The sequence below is a fragment of the Drosophila biarmipes genome, chromosome 2R, assembly GCF_025231255.1.
Source record: "Drosophila biarmipes strain raj3 chromosome 2R, RU_DBia_V1.1, whole genome shotgun sequence".
Lineage (NCBI taxonomy): Eukaryota > Metazoa > Arthropoda > Insecta > Diptera > Drosophilidae > Drosophila > Drosophila biarmipes.
The window spans coordinates 22,761,912-22,779,488 of NC_066615.1; the positions used below are offsets into that span (position 1 = coordinate 22,761,912).

The 17,577-nt window shown below is 49.1% G+C and overlaps 4 protein-coding genes across 10 annotated transcripts; 1 reads left to right on the plus strand and 3 right to left on the minus strand.

Annotated features, from left to right (window-relative positions):
* Nucleotides 1–149: 149 nt before the first annotated feature.
* On the plus strand, nt 150–17,567 carry LOC108022504 (uncharacterized). Of its 7 annotated transcripts, none has more exons than XM_017091467.3 (24): nt 150–306; nt 1,560–1,884; nt 4,001–4,811; nt 5,147–5,239; nt 5,302–5,359; nt 7,507–7,646; nt 7,702–7,875; nt 8,245–9,324; nt 9,751–9,835; nt 9,896–10,718; nt 10,775–10,958; nt 11,024–11,135; nt 11,206–11,355; nt 11,418–11,468; nt 11,529–11,838; nt 11,898–12,035; nt 13,302–13,735; nt 13,799–14,390; nt 14,450–14,627; nt 14,695–14,888; nt 14,953–16,549; nt 16,609–16,818; nt 16,880–16,990; nt 17,051–17,567. In XM_017091467.3, the coding sequence occupies exons 2-24, from the start codon at nt 1,859–1,861 to the stop codon at nt 17,237–17,239; spliced, it is 7,740 nt and encodes a 2,579-aa protein (XP_016946956.1). In that variant the 5' UTR covers nt 150–306; nt 1,560–1,858; the 3' UTR covers nt 17,240–17,567. The 7 variants fall into 7 exon arrangements, with proteins under 7 accessions (XP_016946956.1, XP_043948379.1, XP_043948380.1 ...); XM_044092444.2 differs by having other exon boundaries at nt 11,904–12,035; XM_017091466.3 differs by having other exon boundaries at nt 152–310.
* On the minus strand, nt 5,381–6,189 carry LOC108022506 (uncharacterized). Its single transcript, XM_017091474.2, has one exon. It carries the CDS (start codon nt 6,187–6,189, stop codon nt 5,464–5,466), a length of 726 nt encoding a protein of 241 aa, XP_016946963.1. The 3' UTR covers nt 5,381–5,463.
* Nucleotides 6,269–6,789, minus strand: LOC108022507 (uncharacterized). Its single transcript, XM_017091475.3, has one exon. The coding sequence runs from the start codon at nt 6,773–6,775 to the stop codon at nt 6,269–6,271; it is 507 nt and encodes a 168-aa protein (XP_016946964.1). The 5' UTR covers nt 6,776–6,789.
* LOC108022508 (uncharacterized) lies at nt 6,898–7,492 on the minus strand. Its single transcript, XM_017091476.3, has one exon. It carries the CDS (start codon nt 7,372–7,374, stop codon nt 6,949–6,951), a length of 426 nt encoding a protein of 141 aa, XP_016946965.1. The 5' UTR covers nt 7,375–7,492; the 3' UTR covers nt 6,898–6,948.
* Nucleotides 17,568–17,577: the final 10 nt, after the last annotated feature.

Here is a 17,577-nt window from a genome sequence, read left to right on the forward strand (position 1 = left end):
ATTGTCTATTAAACCTACTTTTGGTCACCATGAAGCCGAGCAAATGGTCCTAAGCCAGGTACGCGCCGCACCACTCATAGGTACGGTACGGTACGGTACCCACTTCCGTACACAACCAACAGCCCTTTCCAACACTGGCAAATATGCGCTCTTTCTCGTCAGTTCATTCCGATTTTCAAGCTGAAAAAGAAAAGAACCGTCGTGTGCGTGTTGATGGCGCGATAAGTGGAAAAAATAAAAACAATTTTGCGCAGCTTTGTGGAATACAATTGGCTGGTTTTGCGATTCGATTCGAGTGCGTCTAAAGTAAGTGCGTGGCGAAAGTGGCGGAGTGGCAGTGGCAGTGGAGAAAGAATGATGCGCAGCTCGCTACGCGTGAGCTCACTGCAACAAAAGCAATAAAGAAAAGAGACTTTACATACATTCCGCGCACCCACACACTGGCGTTGAGCTGGTACATAGAGTGCATCGGTGCATGGTGTGTGTGCAAACGTTCGTCAACGGGAAAAACATTTATTCGCGAGCCAGCAATTGCCAGGAAATATTGTACGCAAATTTGTCTAAAAATGATCTCTAACCCATCGCACGCAGACAGACGCAGCGCGCTTATAGGGGCAGCGTATGTATGACGGCATACGACATATGTGTATTTGTTTTCCAGTGTGTGGCTGTGTATGCGAGTGCCGAGCGCTGAGTGCTGAACTCTTGAACTGCAGTACATGGCTTTAATTCGATTTTAGGGATGTGCGGCTTGGGGGAGCGGGGGCGATCGAATTAATGAGTGCACGATAAACAACTGGACGCTTTTCGAGACCCCGAATCGCTTGTTTTTCTCTAACAAGTGGCTTGCGGCAGCCATATTGTTTTGCCTTGCGTTTGCGGCGATGATCGCACCCCCACACACACACGGACACACACAGTCCAGTTTGTGTGTATACATATTTATTCAATTAAATATTTGCGTTTAATTAAAAAGGAGTGAAACTGCAGGATTTGATTTATTTGGGTAAACAAACAGTGAGATCAGTGTGAAACGGTGCTGAGAGAGTTTTTGTCACGCTAATTGAACGCGATTAATTGAACAATCAGCTGTTCCAATGGAAATTGGGCTGGATTCTGGAAGGGATCGCTCGAATTCTCCTGCTGCCTGACCCATTAGTATTTCATTTTCGGCCAAAACTAGTTTTCCCCTCCCCTGCCCGCCACCACCCCTCCCTCCAGCCCCCATCCATTAAATGTTTCGTGAAAACTAGTCAGCAAAAAGCACAACAACAGTAAAGCCAGCAGCAACTGCAGAGAGAGAGAGAGAGAGAGAGAGGGAGAGCGACGAGAGAGCCATTGGAATATGTATGGCTTGCGCGCGAGTGTGTGGGTGCTGCTGCTTATCTGTGTGTTGGAATAAAAACAATAAAATTGCAAGGAGATCGCTGCCTGCATTTAACCCTCCCCTGCCCACGCCCCTTAACCCTTCACCACCCACCCATTGAGGAACACAAATATTTTAATGTACATGCATAAATGGCCATAAACGATTCAAACGAATTTTGTGTGCGCCCCAGGTTTAAGTGAAAAGCAGCAGTGCCCAATATACGTAAAAACCATTCGAAAAGTGCAACAAAAGCCGTAAAAAAGAACTAAAGCAACGGGGAATCGAGGCAACCAAATCACTTCTGGAATAGTTTCGCCCGCTCCTTCCAGCGCGTTCAGAAATAGGCGATCCAAGCCCATGCAAACCACAACCTCCCCTGGAACCCCAATCCTCCAGCTTCGAGTGGCCTACGCATGCCTTTGAATTCGCACTCGAATTTGCACTTTCGCACCCGCACAGCAGCCCAGAGAAGCCACCGCCGAGCACCCTATGGATGACCCATCAATCAAGAAACGGTGAGTTCAACTCGGTGCTCCGCCACGACCTCCCCCACTTTACCACTGAGCTCCATGAGTAATTGCTCGAATTACGATAAATCGCTATCGCTCGCATAGCACTGTCCTCGGGAGACTTAATAATTGTTATTTTCCCTCTTGTGCTCCCCACAGCCGATTATGCGAGTAAACACACAGTATAGCTGCTTTATAATGCAAATTTTGAAGGCAGTGTCAACTGGTTGCGACGGGTAGATCGTTTAAACGAAATCATAGACAAGCCAGTAGTCGAATATCTAAAACGAGGAAGGCGAGGTCTCCAAATTTTGAGCAAAAACCAAAGTTATCTATGAAACGATGGCCAGCAGAGGCAGTCAACCCGCTTAACCCTTATCACTAGGTTCTCCCTAGACTCTATAAGTGACATTAGTCTGCAATTATCTTTATGGACAACCAAGTTACGCAAGAAGTAGAGCTCTTAACTTGAAGAAATCTACAAATGCATGATTCACTATTGCATTTTTAATAGTTTTGTGAGCCCAAGTTCCTTTATGTCCCAGAATTTTTGTCTGCAGTGCCAAAGCCCAGATGAGATAGCTCTGCGTTAGATCACCGATCAACTGTGTAACCAATCACTAATTGATTTGACCCACGATTAGTCACCTAGCGCTGTTCGAAAACGCCAGTTGGCGAGGTGAAGCTTTTTACTTTTGCCGTCTCACAGTTCTGAAACGCACTGTTGTTCGCTGATTGTTTATACCAATAGTCCCCCAGCTTGGGGTTGTTTTTGTGCGGTTTCGACTACCAAATGGATGACTTAATACATACATACCCGCCACCAACTTAGGGAGCGGCCGGTTTCACATTTTACCATTTGCCATTTACCACTCACCATTTCTTTAATGGCCACCAGGGGAAGTTTTAGCCCAAATAGATTGGCGAAACCAATGGCTTTCTAAGCACGTCGGTGTGTGCCCTTCGTGGTGGTGTTTTGGTAGCCATGGATTGTATAATAAGCACGCCAGATGACTTAAATCTATTAACAGCTCGCCGAGGTGTTGCTCATCTGATTTTTGTCGTGCGACCTGTGGGCCCTAACTGGTTTCACCCCGTCATCGCGGCTGCAGCGAGGTTTCCTCAAATCTCAGCCAAGTCAGCTAAATTTAGACAGGGAGAATTCTCCTAGATCAAACAGAGAGACATGTTATTGACATGGGCCAATCAGTCAAAAAAGTTAATGTAAACATGCGCCTTTTGGAGGTCTTGTCCGGCTGTTATGGAAATAACTCATCATAATGATGAATTCACCAGCCACTGGGCACCGTCGGGAAATGGGCTTTTATTGCGGCCCGGGGGATGGGCATACACCACATAGACGGGGTCCGAGCGCACACACTGCACACTACACACTACACACTACACACTCGTGTATCCATTCCATTCACATGCAAAATGATCAAATAAGCAGCAATTAAACTGTATCTATTCTTCGGGCTGATTTAATTTTAGCTCAATTAAAAGAGACCCGCCAGCGACTACAGATGGCTGGGCTTTGGCTTTGGCCGTGACTTTCGTTACATGTTTGTCGCATTCGCGGCGCGGTCTTGATTAGCCCCTAATCTGGCTATCTGCTCTTGGAAGCAGCATACCTCGGCATGGGAATCAGCAGCGCAGTTCCGTCATGAAATTATTCAGCATTGATTACCCTTCATAGATGATTGAATTGTCAGTCGGCATCTGCAGGTTCCATTCAATAGTTGAAGGGCCACTACCTCGGATAATGCTGCATACTTATAAAGCTTCCACTGTAGTATACAAACAATGAAAGTAAATTAATCTCTCCTACAAAGATGGGTGGTGACCAATCTGAGGCTGTAAAAAAGGCGATAAGAGGCTTACAAGATTATCGAAACCATGTTGGTAACCAATCTGTGAAAATGAATATGGATAAAGATGGATTATTAGTCACTTAATGATTAGACTTCACAATAATCGTAGCTTCTTGCCCTTTATGTGCAAATCACTTCGCCTTGGCTGCTCTACAGATCAAGATGGACCTGTTTTCCACATGGTTTTAACTTCTTTTAATTAAATTATTTAAATATATACTAAACTTCGTGAATTTCTCTATCCCCAGGCTACTAGATCTGTATACTGACGAACATGAATACGATGAAGTTCAGGAGCTGCCAGAAGAGTCAAGCATTCAGCCCCCGGAGTCATCAGCGAGCAACCCAAGCACGAACGGTGCCAGCCACTCGGGAACTGCAACTGCAACTGAATCTGGATCAACAGCAGGAGGAGCTCCGCCAGTGGGTGCCCCACAGTCGCCAGCAATTGTTGTGGACTCTGTGCCCGAGCTGCCAGCGCCCAAGCAGAAGTCTGTGAAGAACTCGAAGAGCAAGCAGAAGCAGAAGCAGGTGGCCAACAAGTCCAAGATCCCACGCTCCCCCTCGCTGGCGAGCAGCCTGAGCAGTCTGGCCAGCAGCCTGAGTGGTCACCGGGATCGGGACAAGGACCGCGACAAGGAACGGGATCGGGAGAATCACAACAACGAGAGTTCCGTGCCGCCGCAGACGCCGCCGCTGCCAGCGACCTACAAGCAGAGCCGGATGAATGGTGATACCTCAGCTGCAGCTGGTGGTGGTGACTCCGCCCCAGCCACGCCCACGTCCACCATCAATAACAATGCGAGCAACAGCAGCAACAACGGGGGCGTGCAACCCAACCCGAATCAATCGGACAGCGCCAACGCCGTCCTCCAGACGCCGGGGGAGCGCAGCAGTCTCAACCTGGCACCACGCTACCGGCTGCTGGGAGGTAGCTGCCAGTCCCAGGAGCCCACGACGCCAGCGACCACGCCGACGACGCCCGACCTAGCATTACCAAAAAATTTTCAGTATTTAACCCTGACTGTGCGAAAGGATGGCAACGGATACGGCATGAAGGTGGGTGGCCAAGAAGGCGGAAGAATATTATCTACTTCTCCTGCTATTGTAGCTCAGTATTGATTAGCAATACAAAGTGCTTTGTAGATAAGGTAGTTGTAAACTTCAACCTTTTAGTGTTAATGTCTACTTTTTCTGACTTTTTAACTGCCTAATGATTGATTTTATATTCGTGCAATGAGCTTTGAAACTTTGAGCAGAGCAAAAGCTAAAGTGTTAGGGTCAATTTCTCAATGTCAGCTAATCTTTTCCGCATTCAGTTATTTATGTTAAAATTCAGACTGGAGCCTTTACAGGACACTTAAAGGTAACTTAAACTCCCTTTTATTTTCCAGGTTTCCGGCGACAATCCTGTGTTTGTGGAAAGCGTTAAGCCCGGAGGTGCAGCCGAAGTTGCTGGCCTGGTGGCTGGCGATATGATACTGAAGGTGAGTAAGGCGACTTTACCCAATGCAAATGCTTTTTAATGTTATTGATGCATCCTTTTCAGGTGAATGGCCATGAAGTGCGTCTAGAAAAACATCCAACTGTAGTAGGCCTTATAAAAGGTATGTAAAAAGGAAACGAACTTAAGTAAACCAAAATTTTAATGTGCAGGTTGGGAAACCAAAATTTGGCTAACGGGGTGAGGAGATACATTTTTGGGGGGTTTCTAAGCACTTGTGTCTCTAGGTGGCTTTCGGCACTGTTTGCAAGATTTAATGGGTTCTGATCGAAGTTCTGAGTGGGGCTGTTCACCGCACCTGCACTTCCTTTCGTTGTCTGGGAGTCTGGGGCACTTGCGTTTGTTGTCCTTCCAGTTTTCCGCCTGGCGTTGCTTGCACTTCGAGCACTCGCAGGCTGGCTTCTTGGGCATCCGCGGCTCGTAGATGAAGCTATCCCTGTTGCGATTGCAGCCAGGTGGAATCAGGGGAGCCTTTGGGCAGTTCTTGTCCTTGCAGTGCGGCGGCACCAGTCCTGGTGGTCTGACAAGGGGCGTCTCGTCCAGTCGTTCCTTGCATATCTTTATTTCCTTCTTCTTGGACTTGCTCTCCTTGATGAGTTTCTTGATGCTGTCGATAAAGGCGGTCACATAGCCCGGGGCCTTCTCTAGGAACGCAGCCAGTCCAGCGGGAAACACACTCAGAACATCGAAGACTGACTTCACGAACTTGTTGTAGTAGTGGATGCCAAAGAAGGTCCACTCGCCCTCCGGCGGCGGCCTGGGCGGGCACATATTCAGCTTGCGTCGCGCCCGATCGGCGTAGGGTTCGATGCGCTCCACCGTTTCCTCGTACACTTCTTGTGTCCTGTCCGGGGACTCCCACACACCGTAGTTCCTGGTGGCCATCACCACTGCGTAGACAACGCCCGCCTTCAAAATCAGGCCCACAACCATTTCAGCTTCGAAACCCCAGTCCCCGTATGTTGTTTCGAAGTTGATGTTGATTTTTTTGTGACAGTCGAAGTCAGAGTTTTTAGGATGACACTTTTTTGCCGCATGTTAGGTCGTCCTTGATCTTGGGTAACCGCACCGGGCGATTGGACCTGGTTTGATCAGCAGGAACCGGCATCTCTCGAGGAATATCTTCGAAGAAATGGCCAGTAGAAGTCTCTAAAAAGATTACACCATAACGTTCAGAACGATCTTCTCCGTAGTACTTTGACAGCTTTGAATCTTTGCCGCCTTTGGAGTGTATTCTTGGGAGCTCAAAACTATGGGCAAGGATCTTCTGGGTTTGCTCCTTGAAGTCCCTCGCCCAGTCGGGCATTCGAAGGGAGAAGTAGAATCCCCGCTGGAGGGCCACACTGCATTCGCTCACAGCCGAGAAGTTGAACTCGTTTTCTTCCAAAAGGGGGAATGTCTTTGTGAGATTCTCGGAGGCATCCTGAACCATTTGCTCCTCCGGCCTGTTCCAACCTTGCTTAACGGACGTGACAATACCGGCTATTACGCCCAGACGAGCCATTAATTTGGAAGACATACTTTTAATTTGGGTAAGGTAAAAATAAGTCGTTCTAGTGCATATCGGTTGTTGAATTTATATACTCCTCTTTTAAAGTTAAAGGAAAAGCTTACTAAGGCTCTGTTACCAAAAGCTTTAGGTATTAGTTTAACTCTTCTTTATATTTATAAAAGGTAATTTAAGTTTATTACTTATTTATCCCCCTTAAAAAGTCGGCAAATGCTGGTTGCCATGGATTCGGCTGCTCTGCTCCAGTAGGATGGAATCTTTTTCAAGGCCAGCCAGGTGTCATAGAGAGCATCGCCAACGCTTTCGCTCAGAGGCTTTGGAGGTGGCTCACAGATGCTTCCCCTGGGACACAACTTTTTCTCCAAATCCTCCTTCTTGCGCTGAAGTTTACGCTTGTCCTCGTCATCGAAGAAAGTGTTCTGGAAATCATGGGTCTTCTTTTCTGCTGATTGGTCACTCGAAGAACTTTCTGTCCCAACAGGATCCTCTGTTTCTAGCTTGGGTTTACCAATTTCCGCTTCGACTGGGTCGTCCCAGCCTCCCAGTTCCTTGCCCAAGTAAAAGGTGCCGGCAAAAAGCACAAACTTAATTAACCTATGCAAGATCATTACGAATTCGAAAAGGGGAATTTGGTTGTATAGTTCATAGCGTCCAGGTTTAAGGGGAATTTTTCATAAAGAATTTATTTTTACTTATTTTAGACAGTATAATCAAAGCTTTATTTTTTTGTAACATTGAAGCCTCGAACACTGTGGAACTGGCGGTGAAACGAAGTCAGAAGCTTACGCGACCCACTTCGGTGAGTGTGGTGACGCCTTCGACTCCGATCCTGTCAGGACGAGATCGCACTGCTTCCATAACTGGACCCCAGCCAGTGGATGTGAGTATTTAAACGTGTAAACCAGAAAAAGGTATTAAATAAATATTTATTGCAGAGTATCAAGCGCAGGGAGATGGAGACGTACAAGATCCAGACGCTGCAGAAAATGCTGGAACAGGAGAAGCTAAACCTGGAGCGTTTGAAGAGCGATCAGAACAACCCGAGCTACAAGCTGTCCGAGGCGAATATCCGCAAGCTGCGCGAGCAGCTCCATCAAGTGGGGGCCGAGGTGAGTGGGGGAGTTACTCTGTAGGGTGTATCCGTCCGTCCATGCTCTAGGTAAGCTAGTTCAGCCAAGTCCCCTTGAGCCCAGGAATCCCTTCCCTCCCAGAAACATGAAACTAATGCCGCAAGCAGATGCCCAGCCGCTCTGTTAACCCAGCTAATACAATAAACCACCTAACAACCGCTCTTTCGCTGTTCGTAACAATGTTGAGCTGTGCGCTATTTACACACGAGAGCTCCCAAGGAAGTCAGATCAAACACCGAATGATGCTACATAATCTCTATCTTTCTTTTCCATCTCGCGGCATTCTAACGCACTCCCATGACGAATCTGAATCTGAATCCGAAACTGAAACTGAATCCCTAACACCAGGATGCACCGACTGTTAAACTTCAGGCGGCCGCTGGCAATAAGAACACAGCATTACTAACGCCCAACCAAATCCAACACTTGTCCGCGTCCGCCACTCACAGCAATCAGCAATTCCATCATCTTCACAACCACCACCACAATCTCCACAACAACAATTACCCGCCACAGCAACAGCCAGCTAGCACCTCACCCGCATTCCTGTCCCTCCTGCCGCGTTCCCTCTCGTCCCTGTCGCTGGGCACGCGCAAGAACAAGATCGAGAAGGACCTGACCACGTCCTCTCCGTTCGGTCTCACCACGGACTTCCTGCAGCAGCAGCGGATGAGCCACCAGGCGGCGGCGGAGGCCATGTCGCAGTCGATGCACCAGCACTCCAGCACGCCCACCTCGCAGCAGCAGTTCTTCCATCCGCACCAGCAGCAGCACCGCTTCAAGGATTCCGGACCGTCGTCGAAGGGCAAGAACAAGTTCCAGATTTCGAGGAGTCTTATCGAGGAGGATGTGCCGCCACCCCTGCCGCAAAGGAATCCTCCCAGGCAGCTCAACTTGGACCTTAAGAACGGAAATGCCTCACCTAGTGGCTCGCATCTGGTGGCTCCCGTCTCCGATCTGGATCGCGCCACCAGTCCCCAGTTGAGCAGATCGCAGCAACCGCAGCTGCCCAGCAGCACCGACAACAGTCCAAGCAACGCCAAGTCGAAGCGCTCCAAGATTAAGACGAAGGCCCTATCCGATCCCAAGATGTCCACCCAGATGTTCCTGCAAATGGAGTCGGCCTGTGCGGCGGGAGCAGCCGGCGGAGGAGCCATCGAAGTGGATGGGGGACCACCACCGCTGCCGCCCCGTTTGCCTGGCATGATGACGGAGGACATGAGCCGCGGCAGCTGTCAGAATCTGGCTCAGCCCAACTCCGTTGGCACTGCCTTCAACTACCCCCTGGTCTCCACCACCACGGCGGTGCAGAGCGACAACCTGAACATTGCCTTTCCTCTGTCCCAGCGGCCCAACATTGTCCAGCAGCTGCAGCAGTATCAGCAGCAGCAGCAACACCATCAGTTGGGCGGTGGCCAGGCCACAGGCGTAAGTAGCTAACGAATCACACAATCTCTACCTCTCTGCAAACAAAGAAACACTGCCGAAAACTTAAACCTCTAATCCCCTAACTCTCTAACCCCCACACCCCTCCATTCTCTAACACTTTTCTGTTTCATGCTTGTAACTATTTAATCGACGCTATCATAAGTTGCCTATGTTAATAATATTATTTTAATTGGCTTCCCGCTAGCTCAACTAACAGCAACCGAAAACACATTGATTATTAAACATGAGTAACACGCAGGAAACTATTCTTATTATTTGTGGGTAAACGTATATTATTTGCATCGGAGATGTAGACTTTGAAAAGCTATTTGCAGGTCGAACTATTGTTTATTTTGTGTCTTACTTGGGTTTGAGTTGTGTTAAAAATAGAAGAATGTGCTTATTAAAGCTTATTTACCTTCACAGGCTCTAGGACAGACACCGAATTTGGTTAAAAACAAACATCGACGAGTGGGTTCTTCACCGGACAACATGCATCCACGACATCCGGGTAAGACAAATGATATTCACTTTCTGTGAATTGCAATTTTCAATACCAAATTCTTCACAGATCGTTTGATAAAAACAACTTCCGGTTCTTGGGAGATTGTCGAGAAGGATGGGGAATCATCGCCGCCCGGAACACCGCCTCCGCCATATTTATCCAGCTCGCACATGACCGTTCTGGAGGATCCCAACGAGAACTGCCGCGGAGCAGCAGCAGCAGGCGGACCAGGAGTCTTCATCGAGTCGCATCAGTTCACGCCGATAGCGGGAGCCTCTTCCCCCATCCCGATATGCCTACATTCCGGCCCCATACATGCGGCCCAGTCGAACGAAACGCAGAAGGAGATTATCTCGATGGAGGACGAGAACTCGGACAACGAGGAGCCCTTCATCGACGAGAACGGGCCGTTCAACAACCTGACCCGTTTGTTGGAGGCCGAGAACGTCACCTTCCTAGCCATCTTCCTGAACTACGTGATCTCGAACTCAGATCCCGCGCCACTTCTCTTCTACCTGATCACCGAGCTGTACAAGGAGGGCACGTCCAAGGACATGCGTAAGTGGGCCTACGAGATCCACTCAACATTCCTCGTGCCGCGTGCCCCGCTGTCGTGGTATCGCCAGGATGAGTCGCTGGCCCGCGAGGTAGACAATGTCCTGCAGCTGGAGTACGACAAGGTGGAGATCCTGCGCACTGTCTTTCTGCGCAGTCGCAAGCGGGCCAAGGACTTGATCAGCGAGCAGCTGCGCGAGTTCCAGCAGAAGCGCACCGCCGGCCTGGGCACCATCTACGGACCCACCGATAGCAAGCTGACCGAGGCGAAGACGGACAAGCTAAAGGAGCAAATCATCGACAAGTACTTGATGCCTAATCTGCAGGCCCTGATGTGAGTACTAAAAGTAATCCGGCTTTCCTGCACTTATGTATTTACTTACCTATCAGTGAGGACGAGAATGGTCTGCCGCATGAGGATGTGCGGAAGGTGGCCTTGTGCTCTGCCCTCTCCACGGTCATCTACCGAATTTTCAACACTCGTCCGCCGCCGAGCAGCATTGTGGAGCGGGTCCACCACTTTGTGAGCAGAGACAAGAGCTTCAAGTCGCGCATAATGGGCAAGAATCGTAAGGTGAGGTATTTAGAAGCTCTATTTATTTAACGTCAAAACTAAAATGCAAACCTATCACCCCGCAGATGAATGTTCGTGGTCATCCATTGGTATTGCGTCAATACTATGAAGTGACGCACTGCAATCATTGTCAGACGATTATCTGGGGTGTGAGTCCGCAAGGTTATCATTGTACAGGTGAGCATTTCTCTCGTGAGAATGCTTTTCAAATATATTTCATATAATATGCTCGATTTCGTCAATGTAGACTGTAAATTGAATATACACCGTCAATGCTCGAAAGTAGTTGACGAGAGTTGTCCCGGTCCCCTGCCCCAGGCAAAACGCCTCGCCCATAACGACAAGATCAGCAAGTTCATGGGCAAAATTCGACCGCGCACCAGCGACGTTGTCGGAAGTAAGTGAAAGGAGCCTGAATGGTTAAATGCATACTAAATGTACCTTTTATTTAATCGCTAGATGAAAAACGCAGTCGACAAGACGAGGATTTGGAGGCTGAGTTGACGCCAGGTGAGATAGTCAAACCATTAGTTAACAAATACTTTACTTACCAGTATTGAGTTTTCCCAGATCGTGGTCAGACGTCGATTGTGCGTCAGCCCTCGGATCGCCGGCCGGATGGGAACATATCGATGCGCTCGAATGGGAACACATCCTGCAACACTTCGGCGCTGAACACCACCGACCTGCAGAGCTCGTTTCACGGCAGTTGTGCCAACGACAGTATTAGCGCCGTTGGTGGTGCCGGATGCAACATGGATCTGTCCACGAGTGTGGCCTCCACGGCTCCGTCGAGCAGTAGCTCCGTATCCGCCGGCCTGAGTGCGTTTGCGGATCTAAATTCTCTGGATTCGGTGGACAAGGAAGCCCGTAGAGAGCGGTGAGTTAGAGAAGGGATCTATTACCTTCAGCTTAACAGCATTTTCGATTCTCCCTTAGTTACAGTCAGCATCCGAAGCACAAGAGCGCCCCGGTGTCAGTGAATCGCTCGGAATCCTACAAGGAGCGCTTGTCCAACAAGAGGAACCGCAACAGCCGCCGCAAGACCTCTGATCCAAGTTTGTCGTCGCGTCCCAAGTAAGTTTGAGGAATCGATTTCATTGCCATCGCGGAGGAGAAGAAGGAGCAGAAGTCCTGGCTGACCTACTGTCCTTATGCCTTGTCCTCATTCGCCGTCTCAGCTTACCGAATAAATTCCTTCATTCCCCATGGCCACTGGGCACTCCCTGAATCCTCTCAACTAAAGCATTTTCCTACTCTTTTCTGCGACGGCCAAGTAACCGGATATTAATTTTACTAATTAATGTGAATTGCGCGGCAATGCAATCAATATATGTCTATACGTCTGCCTTCCGTTGTCGCGTCTGTGTGGCGCAAACTTTCCACGGACTTTCCGCTGCGTGTTTATTCTAAAAGATTCGCTTTAGTTTGAGTTTTTAATTAAACCATATTCGGGTTGGCGGGATATGATTAGCAGACAGTGCACCATTACCTCTTCGTGGAATCACCCCGCAGGGTATCCAGCCTTCGAGCAGTCATTACCACCTACCACTCCGCCCCGTCTAATGTTTACGGTGACCATTACCGCATACGTATGTGTTTAGCAGCCACTGCGGATGGGATAGTTGATTAGACGCCGGCATTGACATCGATTATATTGTCCGCCCTGCTTTTGCCCAGCAAAGTGGGCTACAGTCCGCTCTTGGTCATGTTAGTCAATGCCAGGTCGCCTCCCGGGCTCCCAGCCATCGTTCTTCCTCCGCTTCCTGTTGACAAACTGTTTGAGCCACTGCTCCCGACATATTCTCCTACCAACACCTGTCAGCCTGGCCGCCCTTTCAGTGGCATTTCTCGCGTTGGAATTGACTCATCGGTCCGGCATTGAATCGCCTTCGAGTATTGCAAATTAATCAGTCGGAGCAGTGATCATGGAGAGAAATATCCGTTTTAATCGCAGCAAAAGTTTCAAGACGACCCTTAACTTCAATAGTTTCAAGTAATTAACGGGCGTTTCCCTGAGTTTTGATTTGTGCATGCTACGAATGCTAATCAGCCCAGAGAGTATTCAAGCTAAAGTTATTTATTAAATCGGAACTGATTGCTAGACCAGAACTTTAAAAATAAATATGTTTTTGAGTTATTATCATTTGTAATGATACCGTTATATATTTCACAATAGTAATATTGTTTTTACAAACAAATAAGATCATATTATATATATTATTTATGTTATACTTATTTGCAAACCACGTTTTACCCTTTCCGATGTACACAGTATTTTCCATTGAAAGCCCACATCAAACAAAACTGAATTATGTTTACCATTCTTATCTTTCAACTCAGTGATGAGCAGCTGGACTTGGGTCTTTCGAACGCCAACTATGTGGCCAGTTCCAATTCTAGTCTCTCTTCGGCTGGCGGCAGCGAGAGCCCCAGCACTTCGATGGAGCACTTTGCTGCTACGGGAGCAGCCGGTGGCGTCCAGGCACCGCCGGCGGGATTGAACCAAAGCCAGCATCCGCACCTGCTCATCCAGCAGCATGCCCAGCAGTACTGTCAGCAGGATTCCTTTCAAGCGGGCTTGGCCGGAGGCGGGGGAAGCAGTGCAGCTGGCAACTCGAGTTTCTGGAATGCCGGCCACCCACTGCCCAAGCAATGGAACCTGGAGAGCGAGGACGAGGACGATGTCAACGAGGCCGACTGGAGTTCCATGGTGGCCGCCGAGGTTCTGGCAGCTTTGACGGACGCCGAGAAGAAGCGGCAGGAGATTATTAATGGTGAGTAAACTTTTCAATTGTATATTCACATTAACACATTAATTTCGTGATATTATCTTTAAGAAATCTATCAAACTGAGCGCAACCATGTGCGCACCCTCAAGCTGCTAGACCGCCTGTTCTTCCTGCCGCTGTACGAGAGTGGACTGCTGTCCCAGGACCACCTGCTGCTGCTGTTCCCGCCCGCACTGCTGTCGCTTCGCGAGATCCACGGCGCCTTCGAGCAGAGTCTGAAGCAGCGGCGCATTGAGCACAATCACGTAGTTAACACCATTGGCGATCTGCTCGCCGACATGTTCGACGGCCAGTCCGGAGTTGTTCTCTGCGAGTATGCGGCGCAGTTCTGTGCCCGGCAGCAGATCGCCCTGGAGGCCCTCAAGGAGAAGCGCAACAAGGATGAGTCGCTGCAGAAGCTGTTGAGGAAGTCGGAGTCGCACAAAGCATGTCGCCGCCTCGAACTGAAGGACTTGCTGCCCACCGTGCTGCAGCGCCTCACCAAGTATCCGCTGCTGTTTGAGAACCTGTACAAGGTGACTGTGCGCCTGCTGCCAGAAAACACCACCGAAGCTGAGGCCATCCAACGAGCCGTGGAGTCCTCGAAAAGAATTCTGGTCGAGGTCAACCAGGCAGTGAAGACAGCCGAGGATGCTCACAAGTATGTATTAAGATTATGGTTCTTTTATAACCGTTTTAAACCACATCTTATTCAAACAGACTACAAAACATTCAGCGTAAATTAGACAAATCCTCCTATGACAAGGAGGAGTTTAAAAAATTGGACCTGACCCAACATCACCTCATCCATGACGGCAACCTGACGGTCAAGAAGAATCCTAGCCTCCAGCTGCATGGCTTGCTGTTTGAGAACATGATTGTTTTGCTGACCAAGCAGGCGAGTGTACACAATAAGAAGTCAAATAATAATGTAGTTAATTATTGGCTTGCGTTTCTCTCCATAGGATGATAAATATTATCTTAAGAACCTGCACTTCCCGCTGACGTTGAACAACAAGCCAGTCAGTCCCATCATGAGTATTGATGCGGAGACTTTGGTGCGGCAGGAGGCGGCCGACAAGAACTCTTTTTTCCTCATCAAGATGAAGACATCACAAATGTTGGAGCTACGAGCGCCTAGCAGCTCGGAATGCAAGACGTGAGTAATCAAGGCGTTCTGAAATTTTTTCAAGTCTTAGTCGTGACAAATCGTTTTATTGCAGATGGTTTAAGCACATCTCGGATGCTGCTGCTCGTCAGTCGAAGAATCGTTCGAAGAACGCCTCAAACAGCCATGACACAAGCATCAGCGACCCAGCCCTCACCGCTATTCCGCATTCAAGCACCAAGGAGTCGTTGGAGCTAACCACCGATTGCACCCAGCCAATGGCGGCGACAGCCACGTTGACCACCACACCCTTGGCGCCAATGCTGCCTATAGCCACGGTTACACCGGCTCCAGCGACCAGCAACAGCAACACCAGCACCACTGCGGGAGTCCAAGTACGCGATCCTCCGCGGGATGTGGGAGCAAGTGATTCTGATGCGGACTATGTGAACACACCGAAGGTGCAGCGATCGAGTCAGAGCGACGTTAATCGCTCCATGTCCATTAGAAGCACTGGGGAGTCTAACCACAAGTACTCGGCGAATGGCACAGAAGCCAGCGATGTCACTCTGCGCCACTCCCAGTCCACCAGGGAGTCGACCAGGCCAGGATCAACCGGGGAGGAAAGGAACTCCACGTATGGCATGGTGGGAGGTAACTCCAAACGCGACAGTGCCAGCATTGTTTGCTCGAACAATTCGAACAACACGCGCACCTTGTTGATGCAGAGCCCCTTGGTGGATCCCACGGCCATCCAGGTCAGCATCAGTCCGGCCCACACCGCGAAACCGGTGTTGACTCCGGGGGAGAAGCTGCGCCGCTTGGACGCCTCCATAAGGAGTGATTTGCTCGAGAAGCAGAAAATCATTTGTGATATCTTCCGTTTGCCCGTGGAACACTACGACCAGATTGTGGACATTGCCATGATGCCAGAGGCGCCGAAAGACAGTGCAGACATTGCCCTAGCTGCCTACGATCAGATTCAGAGCCTGACGAAGGTGCTGAACGAGTACATGCACGTGACGCCCGAGCAGGAGGTCTCGGCGGTGTCCACCGTCGTCTGCGGCCACTGTCACGAGAAGGAGAAGCTGCGCAAAAAGGTGACTGCATCCCCATCGTTCTCCTCATCGCCGCCCCCGCTGCCGCCTCCCAACAGGCAACATGCCCAGGCTCAGGCCCAGATACCGCCATCGCGGCTGATGCCCAAACTACAAACCCTTGATCTTGACGAAGTTGCCATACACGAAGACGATGACGGATACTGTGAGATCGATGAACTGCGCTTGCCAGCGATTCCGTCCAAGCCGCATGAGAGGCCCACAACGCCACTGGCTCCGTTCAAAACTGAGCCGCAGACTTCGCAATCTGTTGTCGTTGAGTCCACGAAACGCCAAAGCACGGGTGATGTTCCTGAGGTTCCTTCGGTCGAGAAGGAACAACCCGAGACGGTGTCGACGGACAACAAGCTGGCACAGGCGCAGAAGGAAGTAACCTCTGAGCCCTCAGATAAGCTACCTACTACAAGTGAATCATGTAAGCAGCAGAAAGCTGAAGCGGACAATACTAAGGAAAAGGCTGATTCGACGACCACTGATAACGAGGCCTCGGCAACAGCACCAGCAGATGGAATACCCACCGAGAACAACGAGGTGGGCACTACTGAGGCTGTGGAAAAATCCGAGGCCGACCACAAAGAGGACGTCGACGTTTCCGTGAGTTAATTTATTAGAGTTTCTTATAGAACCCGAGTATAATCTATGTTCTGTTATAGACCGAACAGGTCGCGGTATCCAGAGTCGATAGCTCGACGCAGACATCACCAACTGAAGCGACAAGGGAAACGGAAAAGCCAACTGGAGGATCGGGCAGCACCTGTGGGCCGAATCGCATCCAGCATGCCAGTGTCCTGGAGCCGAGTGTGCCTTGCCATGCCCTCAGCAGCATTGTGACAGTACTGAATGAGCAGATTTCCATGCTTTTGGTGGGTTTAATTCTTTTTGCAACGGAGAGAAGTCCTCTATATATTGTTTTCCTTATGATAGCCAAAAATTAACGAACGCGATATGGAACGAGAGCGGTTGCGCAAGGAGAATCAACACCTTCGCGAGCTTTTAAGTGCGCTGCATGATCGACAGCGAGTTGATGAAGTAAAGGTGAGGGTTAAGCTAATCTGCAAGGAGTATCTAGATGTTAATCGTATCTTGTATCCGCAGGAAACTCCGTTCGATCTTACGAAACTGATGCATGCTGAGGATGTGGAGTTTGACGATGATATTGACGCCATTTCCAACAGTTCGCTGACGCCCACTCCCACGCCGGTGCCCACGGCTTCGCCCAGCGCCAGTGGTCAGGTTCAGCCAGCGGAAGCCATGAGAGTAAACAGCAATGAGGACGAGGAATAGGAAACTTGTTTGATTTTTTTTTGTATAAAATACATATTTGTTCTTGTTTTCCCCACAAACGCATTCGACCAATTGAATTGGCGGCGTCTATGTTTTACGAGTAGCCTTTCTAGAGCATGCCTTTTACTACTGTTAATGTAGCTTCATTTGTTTCTTAAAATATTATGTATTCCACAAGAACCGATAACACTTTAAATTAAGCCTAACAATGTCCCTCGTAAAACTAATTAAATACCTATACATATGCATATTATCGACTTAAAAGAAATATCAGCTAAATACACAATGTTTGATACATTTATAAAGAACAATAAACAACATAGTTATTGAGAGGAATA